Below are 17,016 nucleotides of genomic sequence, written 5' to 3' on the forward strand. Positions count from 1 at the left end.
CCCTCTCCACAGCCCTGGGAGGCGAGGCCCCGCCCCTCTCCACAGCCCTGGGAGCCGAGGCCCCGCCCCTCTCCACAGCCCTGGGAGATGGCCTCTCAAACTCCCTGGCTACTGAGACTTTCTCGCCTTTCTAAGGCAGTTTCTGTGGATAAGGCCTCCGCCCAGCTCCTCTGGCTCTGCCCCATGGCACCTTTTCCTCCAGACAAGTCCCACCTTACCCAGCTCCCCAACCCCATCCCTCCATCCCACCTAGCCCGGGTCCTGAGCGCCTTTCTCTGCTGCGCTCCCAGCTCTGCAAGATGCTCAAATACATGGGCTTCTCGCTAACCTGCGACATCCTCTTCTTCATCTTCGCCTTGCTTTTCTTCTACACCCGCCTCATCCTGATGCCCACCACGTGAGTGCCCTGTGAGGGTAGGGTTGGGAGGACAGCACCTGCCCATCGCACCTGGACCCAGCCTCCAGGAGCCGGACACTTCTGGGCAGGGAAGGGCATGCCGGGCACGGCTCCCCGCATGTGCAAAGGCCCTGCTTTAACAGACAGAAAGCAGGCTTGGCAGTCGCTGTCCAGGGCCTCCTGGAACCGGAAGGGGGTGGGCACCAACTCACAAAAGTCCTCGCCTGTCATTTTCGTTGAGCCAGGCGGTGGGCACATAGCAAGGGGACAAGCCTGTCCCCGTCTTGCTGCTTGACATGGAGGGAAGACAAGGGGCTTATTGTGCCAAAGAGAAAATAAAGTTCGGGAAGGCATAGGAAGCTTGTGTAGCATCTGGCATTCACCAGGTCTTTCAGGGACACTTTGCTGGCAGCGTTTGTGCAGAAGGAAGGTGATTCTTGCAAGGAGACTGAAAAATAAAGCTGGGTGTGGTGGCGCGTGCCCAGCACCCCAGCATTCACTCAGGAGGCTGAGGCAGGAGGATCGCCACTGAGTTTGAGGCCAGCCTGGGTGCCATGGCGAGACCCTGTCTCAAAATAAATTTTTAAATAAAGATTTTAAGAAGAGGAGCCGTCATTCCACCACCTGCCTCACAAGCACAAGGTCTAGAGTTTGATCCCTGGTACCAGGGGGGGGGCAGAAAAGGTTCCGGAGCATGAAGGCCCTGAGTAAGGAAGAGGTCCCTGTGGCTGGTGAAATCCCCTTCCCTCCCAACGTAGGATCATCTACTCCTTCTTCTCCGACTTCTTCAAAGTGAAGGGGGGGGGGCAGAAAAGGTTCTGGAGCATGAAGGCCCTGAGTAAGGAAGAGGTCCCTGTGGCTAGTGAAATCCCCTTCCCTCCCAACGTAGGATCATCTACTCCTTCTTCTCCGACTTCTTCAAAGTGCTCAACCCCTTCCTGGGCTACTACTTCTTCATCGTCGTCCTGGTGTTGCTCAACGGCCTGCACGTGTACTGGTTCAGCCTTATCCTGCGCATGCTGTACAACTACCTGGTGCAGGGTCAGGTGCGGCCGCGGGGGGTTACCGCCTGTGCCCCCCCCCATCCCCACTCACCCCTGAGCCTCTCCTCGGCCCCCTCTGTGCTCCCCAGATGACAAAGGACATCCGCAGTGATACGGAAGAGTCCAGCTCCAGCAGCGAGGAGGCAGCCGCTGAGCATCACCCCCGGCTGAAGAACGGGGTGGATCGAGGGCCCGGGCTGGCCCTGGCTGGTGGCCACCGGTACCGGGCAGCAGAGCAGCCGGCCAATAGATACACCGTGGCTGAGTAGCCAGCAGGGCCTAGCTTTGGGGGGCGGCTGGACAGGCAGCGCTGCGCCCACTCTGGGGACGCAGGGAGGCCCCACCCACGGCTGGCAAGGGGGTGATGATCCGTTCCCAGACCCTTCCTCCTGGACAGCAACAGGACACCAGTGGCCATCTACAGCCACCTCAGGCTGCAGCCCTGGGGGCTGTACGGAGCCCTGGCTGAGAGGAGATCAAGATCTGGCATGGTGGTACGCACCTGCCGTCTCAGCCCTTGGGAGGCTGAGGCAGGAGGATCCCCACAAGGTCCAGGCCAGCCTGGACTACACAGTGAGATCCTGTCTTACAAACAAAAGAAGAGAGCTTCAATAAAACTTGAACTGAATTCTCTGCATGAGAACCTGGGTCCCTGTCGAGCTCCTGCCTCTTCCCCAAAACGCAGAGTGTGCCAGGCTGTCCCTTTACATGCTCCCCAAGACGGGGCACTCACTGCCAGGGACCCCAAACAGATCAGGGCACAGAGACCCCCGAAGACCTTAGGCAACCCGCAGACCCCTCAGCCAGTGCTATAGGAAAAAGACACTTTGTTCACCAGGGCAGCCTCGGGCAGCCACTCACAGGCTCCACTCAAGGTGTTGCACTCAGGTCACACAGCAGTCAGGGCGGGACAGCAGGGCACAGGGGAGGCCTGTGCTTGTCCTTGTGGCCCCCGAACCCGCCCTCCTGGTGCCCCGGGGAATTCTGGGCATAGTGAAGTCCAGGAGGAGGCTCTATATTCCCACAGGCTTCCCAGGGGCCCTGGGTAAGGTCACCGTACCTTTAGGAGTTCCGTGGGAAGGGGGGTCCCTCTTCAAGACAAAGGTAGAGCAGCCAGAGTTCCATACTGATTAAATAAAAAAGAAGAAACAAAGTGAAGAAGCTAGCAGAGTATGGTAGCATATGCCTATAATTTCAGCACTTTGGGAGGCTGAGGCAGGAGGATCGCTGCGAGTTCTGGGCTACAAGGTGAGTTCAAGACCAGACTGAACTGCATAGCCAGAACTTACCTTTAAAAAAAAAATTTTTTTTTTGCACAAAATGACCTTAAATCTATGTGTATAAGGTGTATGTGAAAGTGAGCTTCGTGTTTAAACGTGTGTTTCCCCCTTCTCCCCGAAAAAAGGGTTTATCCCCACAATATCTCACTGTACATATGCAGGTGTTCTCCACTCTGACCGGTTCTGGTTTCCTGAATTGCGGGTGAGGGAGTCCGCTAGCCCTGCGCGGGTAAAAGTGGGCCGACAGCGCCCTCTGTTGGTGCTGTTTACCGGAACGAGGCTCCTCGGGACCGCTCACCTCCCCCGGGGCAGTAACCACGGAAAACACTTCTCTTATCTCCAAAGATACACGGAGATACTAATGTAATTAGTGTGTGAGTAATGTCTTAGTATTTCCAGCACTCCTGCATCTCAGTAAGAGGGCAGCCAATCTAAAAGAGAGACAGAACTGCTGGGTATGGTGGTGTACAACCAGCACCTGTAATCCCAGCACTCCGGGAGCTGAGGCAGAAAGATCTCAAGTTTGAGCCCAGCCTGGGTGATTTAGTGATTTAGCAAGGCCTTGTGTCAAAATAAAAGATCACAGAAAATTTAATGGGTTGGAGCTGAGCGTGGTGGCGCACGCCTGTAGATTCCAGCACTCCGGAGGTTGAGGCAGGAGGATCGCTGTGAGTTCAAGATCAGCCTGGGCTACATACTGAGTTCTGGGTCAGTCTCAACTACATAGGGAGATCCTGTCTCAAAACACAAAAAATAAATAAATAAGTAAAAGGGTTGGAGATGGAGCACCATATGAAGGTCACGGGTTCGATCACTAGCGCTTTTAATTTTTTTGAGTCAAGGTCTCGCTGTGTAGCCCAGGCTGGCCTCAAATTCACAGTGATCCTCCTGGCTCAGCCTTCCAAGTGTAGGATTAAAGGCGTGCTCCATCACACACAGCTTCCTAATTTTTGTTTTGTTTTGTTTTGGGTGAGGGTACGGGGATGAACTCAGGACCTTGCGCTTGTGAGGCAGACGGTGGCACCACTGAGCTAAATCCCCAGCCCTCTAGATCATTTAAAAATTTTTTTTTCAAAGGCAAAACATTCAGCCCATGTATAGAAAACTCTTAGAACAAAAAAAAAATTTATAAAGAAACACGACTTCATTAATAAGTAGGAAAATTGGGCCAGGGATTTTGCTCAGAGCTACTGTTCCTGCCTTGCAAGTGCAAGGTCCTGAGTTAGATCCCCGGTACACGCCCCCCCCCCACCAAAAAAAGTAGGAAAATAGGAATCCAGACCAGGAGGTTTGGGTTTTTTGTTTGTTTGTTTTGCTTTTCTGGTTTTGTTTTTGTTTTTGTTTTTTGAGGCAAGGTCTCACTATGCAGTTCTGGCTGGCCTTGAACTCACTATGTAGCACAGGCTGGCCTCCAACTCAAAGCAATCCTCCTGCCTCAGCCTCCCGATGCTAGGATTACAGGTGTGCAGCACCACACCCAGTGAGATGTCACTGTAGACACACGCAATTGGCAATATTAAAAAAAATCAGACAATAGCATGTCCTGTACATAATAGGGGTCAACAGGAATCTCAGTAGTAGAGTGCTTGCTTAGCATACAGAAGTAAGGTCCTGAGTTCAAATCCCATCACTGAAAAAACAAAGTTTTACAGATGTTAATTTCTATCTCATAGAACTATAGTAAATAGAAAATGTAAATATGGAATTCAAAACAGTGATGTTACTTTTGATTTGGGAATGTAAGGGGAAAGAGACTCAAACAGACAAATTACTGTCACTGCTGTAGGTTTTAAGTGAGATACAGAGATAGACACTCATTCGTTGTTAATAAATACAATTTAAAGGGATAAGCAGCCAGGCATGGGGTTGCCCACATGTGACCCAAGCACTCTGGGAGGCTGAGGCAGGAGGATCACAAGCTTGAGCCCAACCTGGGCAACTTAGTGACTTAGCAAGACCCTGACTCAAAATTTTAAAAATAAACCAGGTATGGTGATGCACACCTGTGTCGCGAGCCACAACGTCAGAATCCTGCCAGCAGGTCCCAAACCCGAGGGAAGAACAACGGGAGAGCAGTTTCACGAACTTAGTTCCAGGCTCATGCTCTCTTCGTAGCAAGGCCCCGTTTATGTTTCAGGGTGGGGTATATACAGCCTAAAACCGAAACCAAAAGTGTGAACAGGATGTAGCTCACTGCAAAGGTCACAAGGTTCTACAAAACAAGTATTATGGGTTACATTTGCTAGGCAACAGGTCAGACCACCCGTTGAACTAGCCCGTTGCTATGGGCGACAGCACGTCCGTGCCGGCGAGGTGACTCAAAGTTCAATCATGGCTGTGCCTATGTCAAGGCTCACCATAAAGGCTCACCATTCACCTGTAACCCCAGCACTGGGGAGGCCGAAGCAGGATGATCACTGTGAGTTAAAGGCCGGCCTGGGTTACAATGGCAAATTCACAGCCAGCCTGAACTACGTAGTGAGACGCTATCTCAGAACAATAAAAAATAAAAAGCAGGCTGTGAAGAAGCCAGTCACAAAAAGTCACACATTCACACATCTGTATGAAATACCCAGAAATACCATCAAAATGCAATTTCCTCCATTCTGCAAGACTGAGAGGATAAGAAGTAACTGTTTAAAAGGTACAGAGCTATTTTTTTAATGGACTGATGGAAATGTTTTGCAACTACAGTTGTGGCTGTACAACAGCATGAACACTAAATGCCAACAAACTGTTCATTTTAGAATAATTTTATGTTATATGAATTGATGCTAATAAAATACACGAAAAAGCCGGGTGTGGTGGCGCACACCTGTAATCCCAGTACTCGGGAGGCTGAGGCAGGAAGATCACAAGTTTGAGGCCAGCCTGGGCTACACAGTGAGTTCAAGGCCAGTCTGAACTACATAGCAAGAAACTGTCTTAAAAAAATACACTATGGAGAAGAAATAGCAACAAAAATCAGCAGTGGAATTTGGAAAATGTAAAAGAAGCATCATTGCCTATTTTCTTAATGAGTTTTTTAGGGTGTGGTTTTGTTTTCCATAACAAGTTTTCTGGGGCTTTTGCTTTGTTTTCTTCAGGCAAGGTCTCATTTGGCAGTTCAGGCTAGTCTTGAACTCACCGTGGGTCCTGAACTAGTGGTGGTCCTCCTGCCTCAGCCTCCTGAGTGCAGGGATTACAGGTAAGCATCATCACACCCAGTGGTTTTGTTTTTTGTTTTCGAGACAGGGTCTCACTACATACTACCAGCTCTCTATGTAGTCCAGGATGGCCTGGAACTCACAGAGATCTTCCTGCCTCAGCCTCCCGAGTGCTGGGATTACAGGCTTGGCCCACCATACCGTTTCACTTGAATGATTTGTCAGTCCAATTTTAATTTGAAATCAAAGGTGCTCTCAAGCTATCAGAATAAAATCTAAGACATAAGTCATTATCGTGTGGCATGAAAGTAGTAAAAGATTCAAGAAATGAGACCCCGAAACTCAAAGGATAGAGGAAAAGCTTGCCAAAGTTGACAAAAACTGAAAAATGTCACTAACACCAAAGGTTCCTGCACCGGTTAGGTATCTTTTGGTTACAAGTGACAGAAATCCTAACAACTCTCCCCACACACAAAAAAATAAATAAAAAGAAAATTAGGTTACTATGTGTGTGGTTCTAGGGATTGAAACCAGAGGAGCTTTACCACTGAGCATAGACCCAATCTTTACTTGTAGAAAGCAGAAATGAAAGAGGAAAATGACAGATGGACCTTACTACTTTTCATACTACTCATATATATCAGATTTCACAAATTCTCAAATAAAAAAGCAAAGAAAATGAGAGCCAAAACAACTCATCAGTTTGGTAGACCAACATATAGAGACAAGGATTGATGTATTGATAAATTTTAAAAATATGAAATGTAAAGCCTGAGATTTAGCTCAATAGTACTGCACCTGCCTAGCCAGAACAATGTGCCGAGTTTAATCCCCAGCATCCGAGGAAAGAAAAAGAAAAAGGACAAAAAGAAAAGAGGGAAAAAAAGCATATGTACTTTCTGACATACTCAATAAATTAAAAATAAGTTAGTTGTTATCTCTTCCTCTTGAATTGTTCCCTTCACAAGGATGTAGTGAACTTCTTTGTCTCTTTCAATCAGTTTAAATTTGAAACTTTGTCTGTGAATAAGATTGCTACCCCTGCTTTTTTTCTGGGCTCCTGTTCCATGAAGAACTTTTCCGTCCTTTCAGTCTATGGGCTGCTTTTTGCACTAAACATGTCTTGTATACAACGTATTATTGGATTTTGCTTCTTAATCCATTCTGCCGGTCTACTTCTCTTGATTGGTGAATTGAGGCCATTGACATTGATGGTTATAACTGATATATACTAACTTATCATTGTCATTTTTTTGCCTTCTGCTTTTAGTTTCTTGGCTTGCCTATTTGATTTGCTCTGTTGGGCCTCATGGTGTTGATGCCTTCATTGTCTTTTTCTAGGATATTGTTTAGAATTCATTGTAGTGCTGGCTTGGTATTCATAAAGTTTCTCAGGTGTTCTTTATCTTGGAAATATCTTATTTCCCCATCCATTTTAGAAGAAAGTTTTGCAGGATACCTCAGTCTAGGTTGGAGATTGTTTTCTTTTAGGACTTGAAATACCTCACTCCAGCCTGTCCTTAACCTAAGGGTTTGTGCTGAAAAATCTGCTGTGATTCTGATGGGCTTTCCTTTGCATGTGATTTGTTTCTTGTTTCTTACTGTTTGTAGTATTTTGTTCTTCTGTTGGGTTTCTGGGATCTTGATTATTATATGTCTAGGTGTAGATGTTTTTTTGATCACAGCTAGTTGGAGTCCTATATGCCTCACTTATCTGTATGTCAAATTCTTCCCCTCTGTTTGGGAAGTTTTCTTCATTAATTCTGTGAACAGCTTTTTTAAGTCATTTACATTTTATCCTACTACTTCTTGAATTCCTATCAATCTTATGTTATTCTTCTTAGTATCGTCTAAGAGTTGTATCAATTTCTCATGATCCCCTACTGTTTTTAAGAGACCCCTCTTTTCACGGTCACTAACAATTTTATCTTCTATATCTGAGATTCTATCTTCAGACTCTTTTATTCTTTTGTGAACACTCTCAATGGAGCTTTTAATCTCCTGGATATCTGTTCGAATCTGTCCTATGGATTCCATTTCTTTCTTGTACTGGGCATTTATTGTTTCCAATTCTTTCTTACGCTGGGCATTCATGGCTTCTATCATGGTCCTGAGCTCGTCTATTTTCCTCTCAGTTTCTGTTCTAGAGTCACGATTTATAACTTTCATTTTGCTCATCATCTCTGTGATTATCTGGGAAATTACTTCTGTTTTATATTTCTCTAGAGCCTGACTGATCAGTTTTGTCACTTGCTGTGCTTTGAGTTCAGGGTGTCCTGATGATTCACTGTCAGACTTTTCATCCTCATCTGCCCCACTGTTTGCCATTGGTGAACTGGAAGTCTGTCCCTGTATCTTGCTTAAGTGTTTTCTCATTTTTACTACTGTTGTTGGGTTTTCCTTAGTTTAAACTTTAGGTTATTACTTAAATCTTCCTGATACAGTTGGGCTGCAGCCCATGGGTCTCTAATGACTCACAGACATTCTCATTTTCATAGTACCAAAGAAAACAGCTCATTGAATCAATCACAATCCTTTATCCTAACTGATACAATCAGCACCACAATATAATGAGGCACAATTTGCAAACTGGCCACTTATGGTAGTCATCAGTCCATCACCTTCACACCATGTGAATTAAATTAAAATCAAGAAGCAATCCGAAATATGCTTACAGTGAATAAACTTTTCAATAAGGATATTTACCATTTAAGATGGGGGCTTAAGACAGAGTTAAGGCGAGAGGAGTAGATAAGTAAAAGAATTAGAGAAGGTTTCATATGAAGCCAAAAGATGTAGAATGACCAGACAATCATCAGGAAACTGTTAAATTAAAAAAGGACAAACAAAATAGAAGTCTAATAACCCTTGAGTGAGGTAGAATAGCATAAGAAAAAAAAATAAAGAGAAAAAAATAATAAAAGAAGAAAACTGAACTAGGACAAGATCAGAAACAAAAAGGAAGATGAGGGATACTATAGTGGAGGAAGAGAGAAAGAAAACAAAAAGAAAAAAAAATTTGCAGAGTGGGATGAAAAAAAGAAACAAAAATGAGTTTGAAGGGCCTCTTTCAGACTATATCACTGCTGTCGTAATATACAATATGTGCTGCCATGTGCAGAACCGAGTCCCCTGACCTCAGCTAGCTGGTGGCAGAATCCACAAAGCAGACTGAGCTCGGGCTGCAAGGCCCAGACTGAGTTCCCCGGCCTCCTGAAGGGTTGAACTCCACTCAGTTCTACTATAAGTTTCCCCCACCACTTCTTTAAAGATGTTCAAAGTTGAAAGTGCCAGAAAATACTCTTTATGATCACCTCTGCCTCTACAGAGTAGGTCCAAAGACTGGGACAATCAGGAGGTCTAAAAGTGCGAGAGGAAAGGTTGGGGGTGGGTTCGGGGTGCCCGCGCGGCTACCTTTCTGGCGCTGAAGATGGCAGAAGCCCCAATCTTTATCATTGTTGTTTTGTTCTTTGGACACAGCGTCTCCCTAAGCTACCCATACTCTTCAAACTTGCAATCCTCCTGCCTCAGCCTCCCAAGCAGCTGGGATTACATGTGTCCGCCCCTCGGTTTTGAAAGGGATTTCTCGGCTTCTGTAGCAATAAATGTCAGAGACAATGTTTTGCTCTGAGGTGGCTTTGGTGTTTGTGGCTCTGTCTTCCGGAGGCTGAGAGATGAATCCTAGGACAATCCTGGATCCCGCCATCTTCCGGGAAGCAGGAAAAATCTCCCAGAAGCCCACAGAATAGCCCTGTGTCATCATGTGCAGCCCATGGACCAATCAGGCAGCCAAGGACGTGGTTCCCAGCCAATGAGAGTTCAGTTCTGACGGGGGGGGGGTCTCATCCAATTGTAGAACTGAGAAGAGTTGGACCAGCAGTCACTTAAGAGGCTGGTGAGAGACCCCAAACTACCCTAATCAAAAAGAGCTCTCAGAGTGAGGGAGTTTAAGGAGGGGGATGGGCTAAAATAAAATTTATTTAAATAAGTAAATGAATAAACAGCTCACAGATACCAGTGGGGCCAACATACGAACTGGCAAATCATAAGAGGAATTTTTTAGACTGAGGTGGTGCCGCATGCCTGTAATCCCAGCCATTCTAGAGGCCGAAGCAGGAGGATCTCAAAAATTTGACCCCAGCCTTAGACTCTTAGCCAGGAGGCCTCAAAATAAAATTTGAAATAAATTAAATAAAAATACAATTTAAAAGTGGAGTGTGGCTCCGTGGCGGACCAATTGCCAAATGGGCTGGTGGCAAGGTGAACCTAGGGCCCCGGTGCGGACAGATGGCGCCACCTAGAGGCCGCTTCCTGCATTGCGCTCTGTTCTTAGGGAGCGGCCTCCTCACCCTGCTCCTCCCCAGCTCCCTGCCGTCCTCTTTGCAGGGAGCCACCCCAATTCTGCTTCCCCGATGCGTCCTACCCGTGAGCATGCGCGGCGTGGCTGTGCCCTCCCTCCTGCGTTCGGTTTTGTTATGGAGGTGAAATTCACACATTAAATTAAGCTCCTTTGAAAGTAAATTGGCTGAGTGCGGTACACAGGAGGCTGAGGGAGCAGGATTGCAAGTTCCAGCGCAGCGTGGGCAATTCTGGTTACGGTGAACAGTGTGTGAAAGAGTTAAGAGCATTATCACCCCAATTACACTATCCTGCCATAGCGACTTGTTATACTAGAGGAACCTTAAACTGGGCATAGGGGTGCACCCCTGTAATTCCAGTACTCAGGAGGCTGAGGCAGGAGGACTACAAATTTAAGCCCAGGCTGGGCAATTTAACAACACTCTGTCTCAAAAAATTAAAATAAATAGTAATAAAAGCCATGGTGTTTGCAAATGATCTTTTCGCATCCGTGTACAGCCTCCATGTGCTTATGCGAGGCCAGCACAAAAGGTGAATTTATGCTACATTGATCATACTAATTGGCTGTACACTGACTATACAAATTGTCCTAATTGTGACAAGGGGGAGTCCCAAGTACTGAGGCAGGAGGATCACTGAATCCGAGGCCACCCTGGGCTACTCAGTGAGACCGTCTTGAAAAATAAAAAGAGAAAAATACCCCAGGCAGGGAGTTAGCTCAGTGCTGCCGCCACCTGCCTCCAAACACAAGGTCCTGAGTTCGATCCCCAGTACCAAAAGAAAAAGAAAAACCCTCCTGTAACCAGATAGGGATGGAGGTTGTCTAACACTGCAAAGATACTAAGTGGCAATTTTGGGTTACGTGAATTTTCCTCAATAACAAAGAAGGGCAGGAGGAACAGTGAGGGTTGACAAAGCCCCCTCCCCGTCCTCCTATGGCCTCCTACTCCCTTCCAGGACGCTGAGAACTTACCTGGCCCTGCCTGTCCTCCCCTCGGGGTCACTTTGAACACCCCCGGAGGCACAGCGCACAGCCTGAGACTCACCACTGAGATGGCCCTGCAAGGGACCCAGGGTCCTGACCCATTTGGGCCACACTTCTGCCTGAGCGGGAGAACTCACCCACTGCACATCTGTAATTGCACCACTCCAGAGGCTGAAGCAGGAGGATCTCCATGAGTTTATGGGCTACACAGAGAGTTCAGGGATAGCCTGAGCTACCTAGCAGACTCTTGTCTTAAAAACAACAAATACTTTCCTGGAAATGACTCACCCAGCCGGTTCTTAGGGACAGGACATGCTGCTAGCAGATAAGCAAGCTGGCCAGAGGGGACAGAGCCCCCAAATCCCAGGGTACCCAAGCAGGACAAGTGGACCCCCAGGGGCTCAGCTGACTGGAGTTAGGCCACTTGTCCCCATGGGTGCAGGGGCCCAGAGCTAAAGTCCCCTTCTGATACACCCGCCCGAGGTATCAGAGCCCAGACCCCATGTGGGGCCCCAGTGCCCCACTCACGGACACAGCAGGGTTGGGAGGCGGCTTGAGGGCTTGGGGGACCCTCACTTCCCGCCTCTGCCATTCCTGGCTCGCTGGCGCCCTCTGCCAGCTTGAGGCAGTCACTGTGCGAGACTGGCCCCAGCAGAGGCTCGGGTTCTCAGGTTTCGGCATGGTCCACACACACTAGCGAACCGGACACTGGCCCGGCAGCTTCTACCGTGCACTGCAGGAGCCCCGACTCCCCAGCCTGCTAGGGAGACCACATGCAGGGGCCCTGGGTGTCCCCAACAACCCTCACGCAGGGAGCAGATGGCAGCCTTGTCCCCGGAGACTGGCAGGCACCGTGCTGGGAAAGAACGGGGCGCAGAGCCATCCGACCTGGGGCAGTTGGTTCAGTGAGGACACCCGAAGGACACCCTCAGAAGTCCGCACGCCGCAGACATCCACTCTGGAGACAGGTGGCTTCACACCCGGCACGCACCTGACCCCTCTGTGGTCTGTGGTGGCTGCCCGTGCCTGAGAAGTGAGGGAACAGCTCTTCTCGATTATGTGGGGACTGGCATGTAACTGGCACCCCAGCAGTCTGGGAGGACAAGGCAGGAGGATCATCAAAGTTGGAGCCCATCTGGGGCAACTCAGTAATTAGCAAGGTGTGGGGGGAATTAAGACAGTGAGTTCAAGGACAGCCAGAACTACAGCACTCGGCCTCAAAAAAACAAACAGAAAAACCCTGAGCTCAGAAGTCTACAGCCCTACCTCCCAAGCCCCAGGGTGTGTGCCTTACGGCCCAGGTCTTAGCTCTCACTGAGCAACCAGGTCCCTGCCCAGCCTCACAAACCATCTGCAGGCGGAGAGCACTTGAGCCAGCCTTGCGCTGGCAAAGCAACCACCTTTTATTGGGTCCTCACCGCATGGGACAGCAGCTGCTTGCCCTAGCCCAGGGCCGGTCCCAGACAGTAGGAGCAGCCCGTCCTCACTGTGCCTCTCTGTGGGCCCAGTGTGGGTTGGCCAGTGTATTCTACCCCCAAGGAACCGTGAGGGTTTGTGGATGTGTGGTAGTAGGGATTCAACCCAGAACCCTCACACTGAACTACACTCCTCAGACCTTTTTTTGTTGGGACAGGTTCTTGCTAAATTTCTAAATTGTGAGGGCTGGGCTTGAACTTGCAATTCTCTTGCCTCAGCCTCCCAGAGTGTTGTATTGCAGGTGTGTACCACTACACCCATGGGTGTTCTTTTTTGTTTTGGTTTGCTTTGATTTTCTGAGGCAGGGTCCTCAAACTCAAGGCGACCCTTCCATCTTAGCCTCCCCAGGGCTGGGATCACAGGTCAGGTGCCACCACTCCCAGCTCTTGCCAGTTTTTTTTGTTCAGTTGGTCTAACCCTACCATAAAACCAAGGAACAGACAGTACCTGGGCTGCGCTGTCCCCTGAAGCCGCCCCTTTCCACCATCACTTGCTCCCTTGCCAAGAAGCAAGAGGCACAGCGGCTAAGGGGGTGACTGGGATGGAACCCCGAGTCCCGCCTTCTCTGCACCGTGCGCTTCGCCCTGGGTGAGGGGGCACGACAGAGCCCCCAGGCTGCCTGGGCCAAGGAAGACAGAGGCCAGAGGCGGCGAGGATGTCCAGGGCTTTAATCCCTGCCCTGGGGGAGCGGACAGGAGTGCAAGCCCAGGAAGACATCTGAGCCTGGTTCCACCCAAGGCACCTTCTCCTCCTCCACCCTCGCTCCCCAAGTTCGAGGGGACCATGCGGGGACACCAGTCTCCAAGCCACGTCTGCAGGAGCCAGAACAGCCAGGTTCCGGAGGGCTGGGACACTGCCCATGTGTCCCCACCGCGGTCTCCCTCAGACTGGCTGCAGTCAGGGCCGAGCAGTGACAAGCAGCAGAGGTGACGGCGACCTTCAGAGCACTGAGCTCTTCCGTTCTGACAGCACCAGGGACTCCTTCATGGCCACCAACAGCCTTGGCAGGTGCAGGGACCCTTGGGCTCGGAGCTGGAACAGCACCAGGAGGGTGACAGCGGCCAGGGTGACACCCAGCAACCCTGCAGGGGGCACAGGCAGAGGACAGTGCAGGGAGGGAGGGGAGGGAAGTGCCACCCCCCAGCACCCAGTGCGTGGGAACAGGGTGGCCACAGCCTGTCCCCTCCCTGGTCCCAGAGCGGCTGCTCCCAGCCCTGTCACAAAAGGGCCTGAAAGGACCTGTCCGTCTTACCAGCAGCGGCAATGACCCCGTAGGCACTTGGGTTCCCAGACAGGTCCCCAACAGAAGAGGCTGTGGCATTTGTGAGAGAGGCGACGGCCTCCAGGGTCACGGGGTCCCCCAGGGTGGTGTGGCCTTCCTGGAAGGTCTCCTTGATTTCTGCAGAGATGGAACGCAGGGTGCCCTCAGGGGGACCCCAGGGGCTCATGCTGGTCCCAGACCGAGTGGATGTGGTGGGAATGTGGCCTGGGCATCTCAGGAGTCCCGGCGAGCCACCAGCCCTCCCCACCCACACAGGCCCGCCATGTCCCCAGGACACGCACCGCAGCCCAGCTCGTCGCTGGCGTCTGGACAGTCCGGGTGGTTGTCACAGTGCCACGTGTGTGGGACACAGGTGTCCCCCACCTTGCAGGGCAGCTGGCCCAGGGGACAGGGCTGGCGGCGGCTGCAGTTGTGCAGGTTCTTGTCAGTGCCACCAGGGCAATGGCTGATGCTGTCACAGAAACAAGGAGGGTCCCGGGGCAGTGGGCACTGCCCGTTCTGGGCACACGGCTGGATCCCTGGAGCGAATGATCAAAGTCACAAATGCTCTTCCCCGAAAACCTAGCGCTCAGGGTGCCAGTTTTCCCGTAAGTCCCGCCTTCTAAGGACGGCTGAGCTGGTGAGGACCCCGCCCCCTGCCCCTACGAGCCCCACCTCCCAAGGGCTAGACGCCTCCGGAGCTCCGCCCCCACCCCCCACCGGCCCCGCCTCCTCAGAAGTCTACCTCTGAAGCGCACTCTTCTGTTTTGGACCGCACACCTTCTACTTCGCCCAGCGTGGCAGGCCCCGCCCACAGCCCGGCCCCCGGGGCCCCACCTTCCCTGGGAGGGGGCCTCGGGCCTGGCCACTCACTGCACTCCTCCTCATCGCTGCCGTCCGCGCAGTCCCAGTCGCCATCACACCGCCAGGGGAGGGGAACGCAGAAGCCACTGGTGCGGCACTGGAAGTTGGGGGGTGCGCAGGAGCCTGCGGGATGCGCACAAGTGAAGGCGGGGAAGCCGGGGTCTGGGTCCTCCACGAGGGCCGCGGTCACACCAGGTCACGGGGTGGCCGCCCTCGGTGAGCATTCGCGGTGGGCAGGCGCTGCGTCCACTCCCAGTCTACAGAAGGCGCCCAGAGGAGGGCGCTAGTGGCAGTCAGGGTTTGAACTCACGTCTCTCTGATCCCAGTCGACCCGGCTCCTCCAGGCTCTGACGGAACAGCCCGGGGCGGGGCGTCCCACAACTACCCATCTGCTTGGAAAGGGGGAAACGGAGGCCCTGATAGAAACCTGCAGTCATCTAGCACTGCTGCTCACCTCCTAAATCCTCCCACATCCAGCTACTCCGCATGACCTGAATGTGTGGCCCCGACCCCAGACCCTGTCAGACTCACGTGATTCTATCACTCACTCTTTCCTCGCTCCCAGACTCTCACAACCAATTTTATCCCCCTCTCCGAATGCTTTCATCAAACCACCCGGCTCTTCCCTCCACGCTCTGGACCTGCGGGTCCTCCTACAGCCTCCAGAGCCCGGCTGCCTTCCTCGGGGGGGTCTGCTGGCCTTCCCAGAGACCCATGAATCCCAGCATTCCTGAAATCGATACTGCCCGTCCTCCCCCGGACTGGACACTTGGCGAAGGTCAGAGTTGTGACCTCCTGAGCCAGCCCGGGGCAGCGCCTGACAATACGTGGTCCCCGCAGGTCACACAAGGGCCCAAACTCGGGCCAGATCCGTTGGGAGCCTTCCTGGACTCTGAACAGGGAGGTGGTGCTGGTGGCAGATCTGAAGGGGGACAGAAGGGCCCAGAACCTAGGCCATCAGGAGAGAGTGTGAGGGACACAAGGTCTTCCTCCTGGTGCAGCAAAGGGAGGAGGAGGCAAGTACCCCACACTGGCGTGGTCTCACTCCATTCTCCGTCTGGTCCTCCTATCCTGTCCACCGTCACCTGACAACCTGCAGGGTCACACAGTCCCTGAGCTCTGCAGAGCTCGGAAGAGCTGAAGACAATCTACAGCCAGCTTCCTTCCCTGCCGTCGGGGGTCTGGCGCTCTCCCAAGCACTGCTTCCTCCCCAGCCCCTGCCCGCCCGTGGGGTATGTCCCTCTGGGCAGCACAGAAGGGCAAGTCCTGTCCCCCGGGACAGGTTGGAGTGGCTGGAGACCTTCCCAGCCCGTTTCCTCATGCATAAGTAGGATCCGGCTCAGAACCCCTATAACAATGGTCCTAAAATGGGTAACGTGTCTTTCCCAGAACTGGACACTGGGTGACTGGCAGGCCAGTGACCTTGTGACCCAGCCCAGGGAAGCTCCTGATATTCAAATACACGGAGGTCAGGTCACACGCTGCGGTTCCTACCTGGAGCCAGGGGTTCCCGCTTAGCATCCTGAGAAAAGGCGCCCCTTGTGTGTAAAAGAATTCTGAGCTTGGTTAAAGAGGATCCATGAGCCATTAGCTTGAAAATGCAGGGGATGTCGGGGCGAGTCTTTGGTAAGAGGGGAGCACACGTCTAAGTGGGGAGCGGGGACCCGTGCTTCCAGCCCACTCCAACCCTTCTCGCCCGCCGCTCTGGGGATCTCAGCGAGGGTGCCTTGGTCCCTCGGCCCTCGATGACACTTGGGCCAGGGGTACAAACCCTGGAGGGTCGATTTTACTTGGGGAGCTGGGGTCACTAGCGAAATATGCCAACAGTAGAAAGAGATCTTTCATTCTCTAAGGCGGGAAACCACTGAGAAATTGGAAAGGCGGATTGTTTGCCCGGGACGCATCCACCAGGCCTCAGCCTTAGGGGTGAGGGCTTCGGGACTCATAGCGGATTGGAGAGGCGCCAAGGGACGCTGCGCGGTTAGAGGTCGTGCAGTCTGTGCCTGATAAACACCTTCCCGACCACTCCGGGCGAAGGGGGCAATGAGGGCAGGACAAAGCAGAGCAGGTGCGGGGGAGCGCAGGGAGGAGCCCCGGTCAGCTCCAGGCAGAGGCCGCACCTAAGCGAAGGATACCGGTGCACCCCGCGCTCAGTCCCAACCATGTGCTGGGGGCGGGCCCGCGATGGACTGGTAGCGCAGCCAA

The 17,016-nt window shown here is 51.7% G+C and overlaps 2 protein-coding genes across 6 annotated transcripts in view; one reads left to right on the plus strand and one right to left on the minus strand.

The window, feature by feature from the left end:
- Positions 1 to 2,119, plus strand: part of Cers4 (ceramide synthase 4) — a 17,487-nt gene extending 15,368 nt beyond the window's left edge. The window contains exons 9-11 of the mRNA XM_033759421.1: positions 154 to 397; positions 1,287 to 1,443; positions 1,530 to 2,119. Of these exons, the coding sequence (XP_033615312.1) occupies positions 154 to 397; positions 1,287 to 1,443; positions 1,530 to 1,709 (581 nt within the window). The 3' untranslated portion in view covers positions 1,710 to 2,119. The remainder of the gene's footprint in view (positions 1 to 153; positions 398 to 1,286; positions 1,444 to 1,529) is intronic.
- An 11,119-nt stretch (positions 2,120 to 13,238) lies between these two features.
- Cd320 (CD320 molecule) lies at positions 13,239 to 16,981 on the minus strand. 5 transcript variants are annotated; one of them, XM_010605665.3, is made up of 6 exons: positions 16,306 to 16,981; positions 15,836 to 15,904; positions 14,821 to 14,934; positions 14,250 to 14,486; positions 13,939 to 14,085; positions 13,239 to 13,768 (listed from the first exon to the last, which is right to left on the minus strand). In XM_010605665.3, exons 1-6 carry the CDS (start codon positions 16,397 to 16,399, stop codon positions 13,626 to 13,628), a joined length of 804 nt encoding a protein of 267 aa, XP_010603967.1. In that variant the 5' UTR covers positions 16,400 to 16,981; the 3' UTR covers positions 13,239 to 13,625. The 5 variants fall into 5 exon arrangements, with proteins under 5 accessions (XP_010603967.1, XP_010603969.1, XP_010603970.1 ...); XM_010605667.3 differs by lacking the exon at positions 15,836 to 15,904 and adding an exon at positions 15,122 to 15,200 and having other exon boundaries at positions 13,314 to 13,768; positions 16,306 to 16,980; XM_010605669.3 differs by lacking the exon at positions 16,306 to 16,981 and adding an exon at positions 15,122 to 15,200 and having other exon boundaries at positions 13,316 to 13,768; positions 15,836 to 16,295.
- Between the last annotated feature and the right edge of the window lie 35 nt (positions 16,982 to 17,016).

The sequence above is a fragment of the Fukomys damarensis genome, unplaced genomic scaffold (genome assembly GCF_012274545.1).
Source record: "Fukomys damarensis isolate Sample0158 unplaced genomic scaffold, DMR_v1.0_HiC HiC_scaffold_37, whole genome shotgun sequence".
NCBI lineage: Eukaryota > Metazoa > Chordata > Mammalia > Rodentia > Bathyergidae > Fukomys > Fukomys damarensis.

Coding starts and splice junctions, on each gene's coding strand:
- Cd320 (XM_010605665.3), bottom strand. CDS start 16,399: ATGGCTCATGGATCCTCTTTAACCAAGCTCAGAATTCTTTTACACACA. Junction 15,905..16,305: donor GCGGGAACCCCTGGCTCCAG/GTAGGAACCGCA, acceptor GTGACCCTGCAG/GTTGTCAGGTGACGGTGGAC. Junction 14,935..15,835: donor TGAGACCACGCCAGTGTGGG/GTACTTGCCTCC, acceptor CGCATCCCGCAG/GCTCCTGCGCACCCCCCAAC.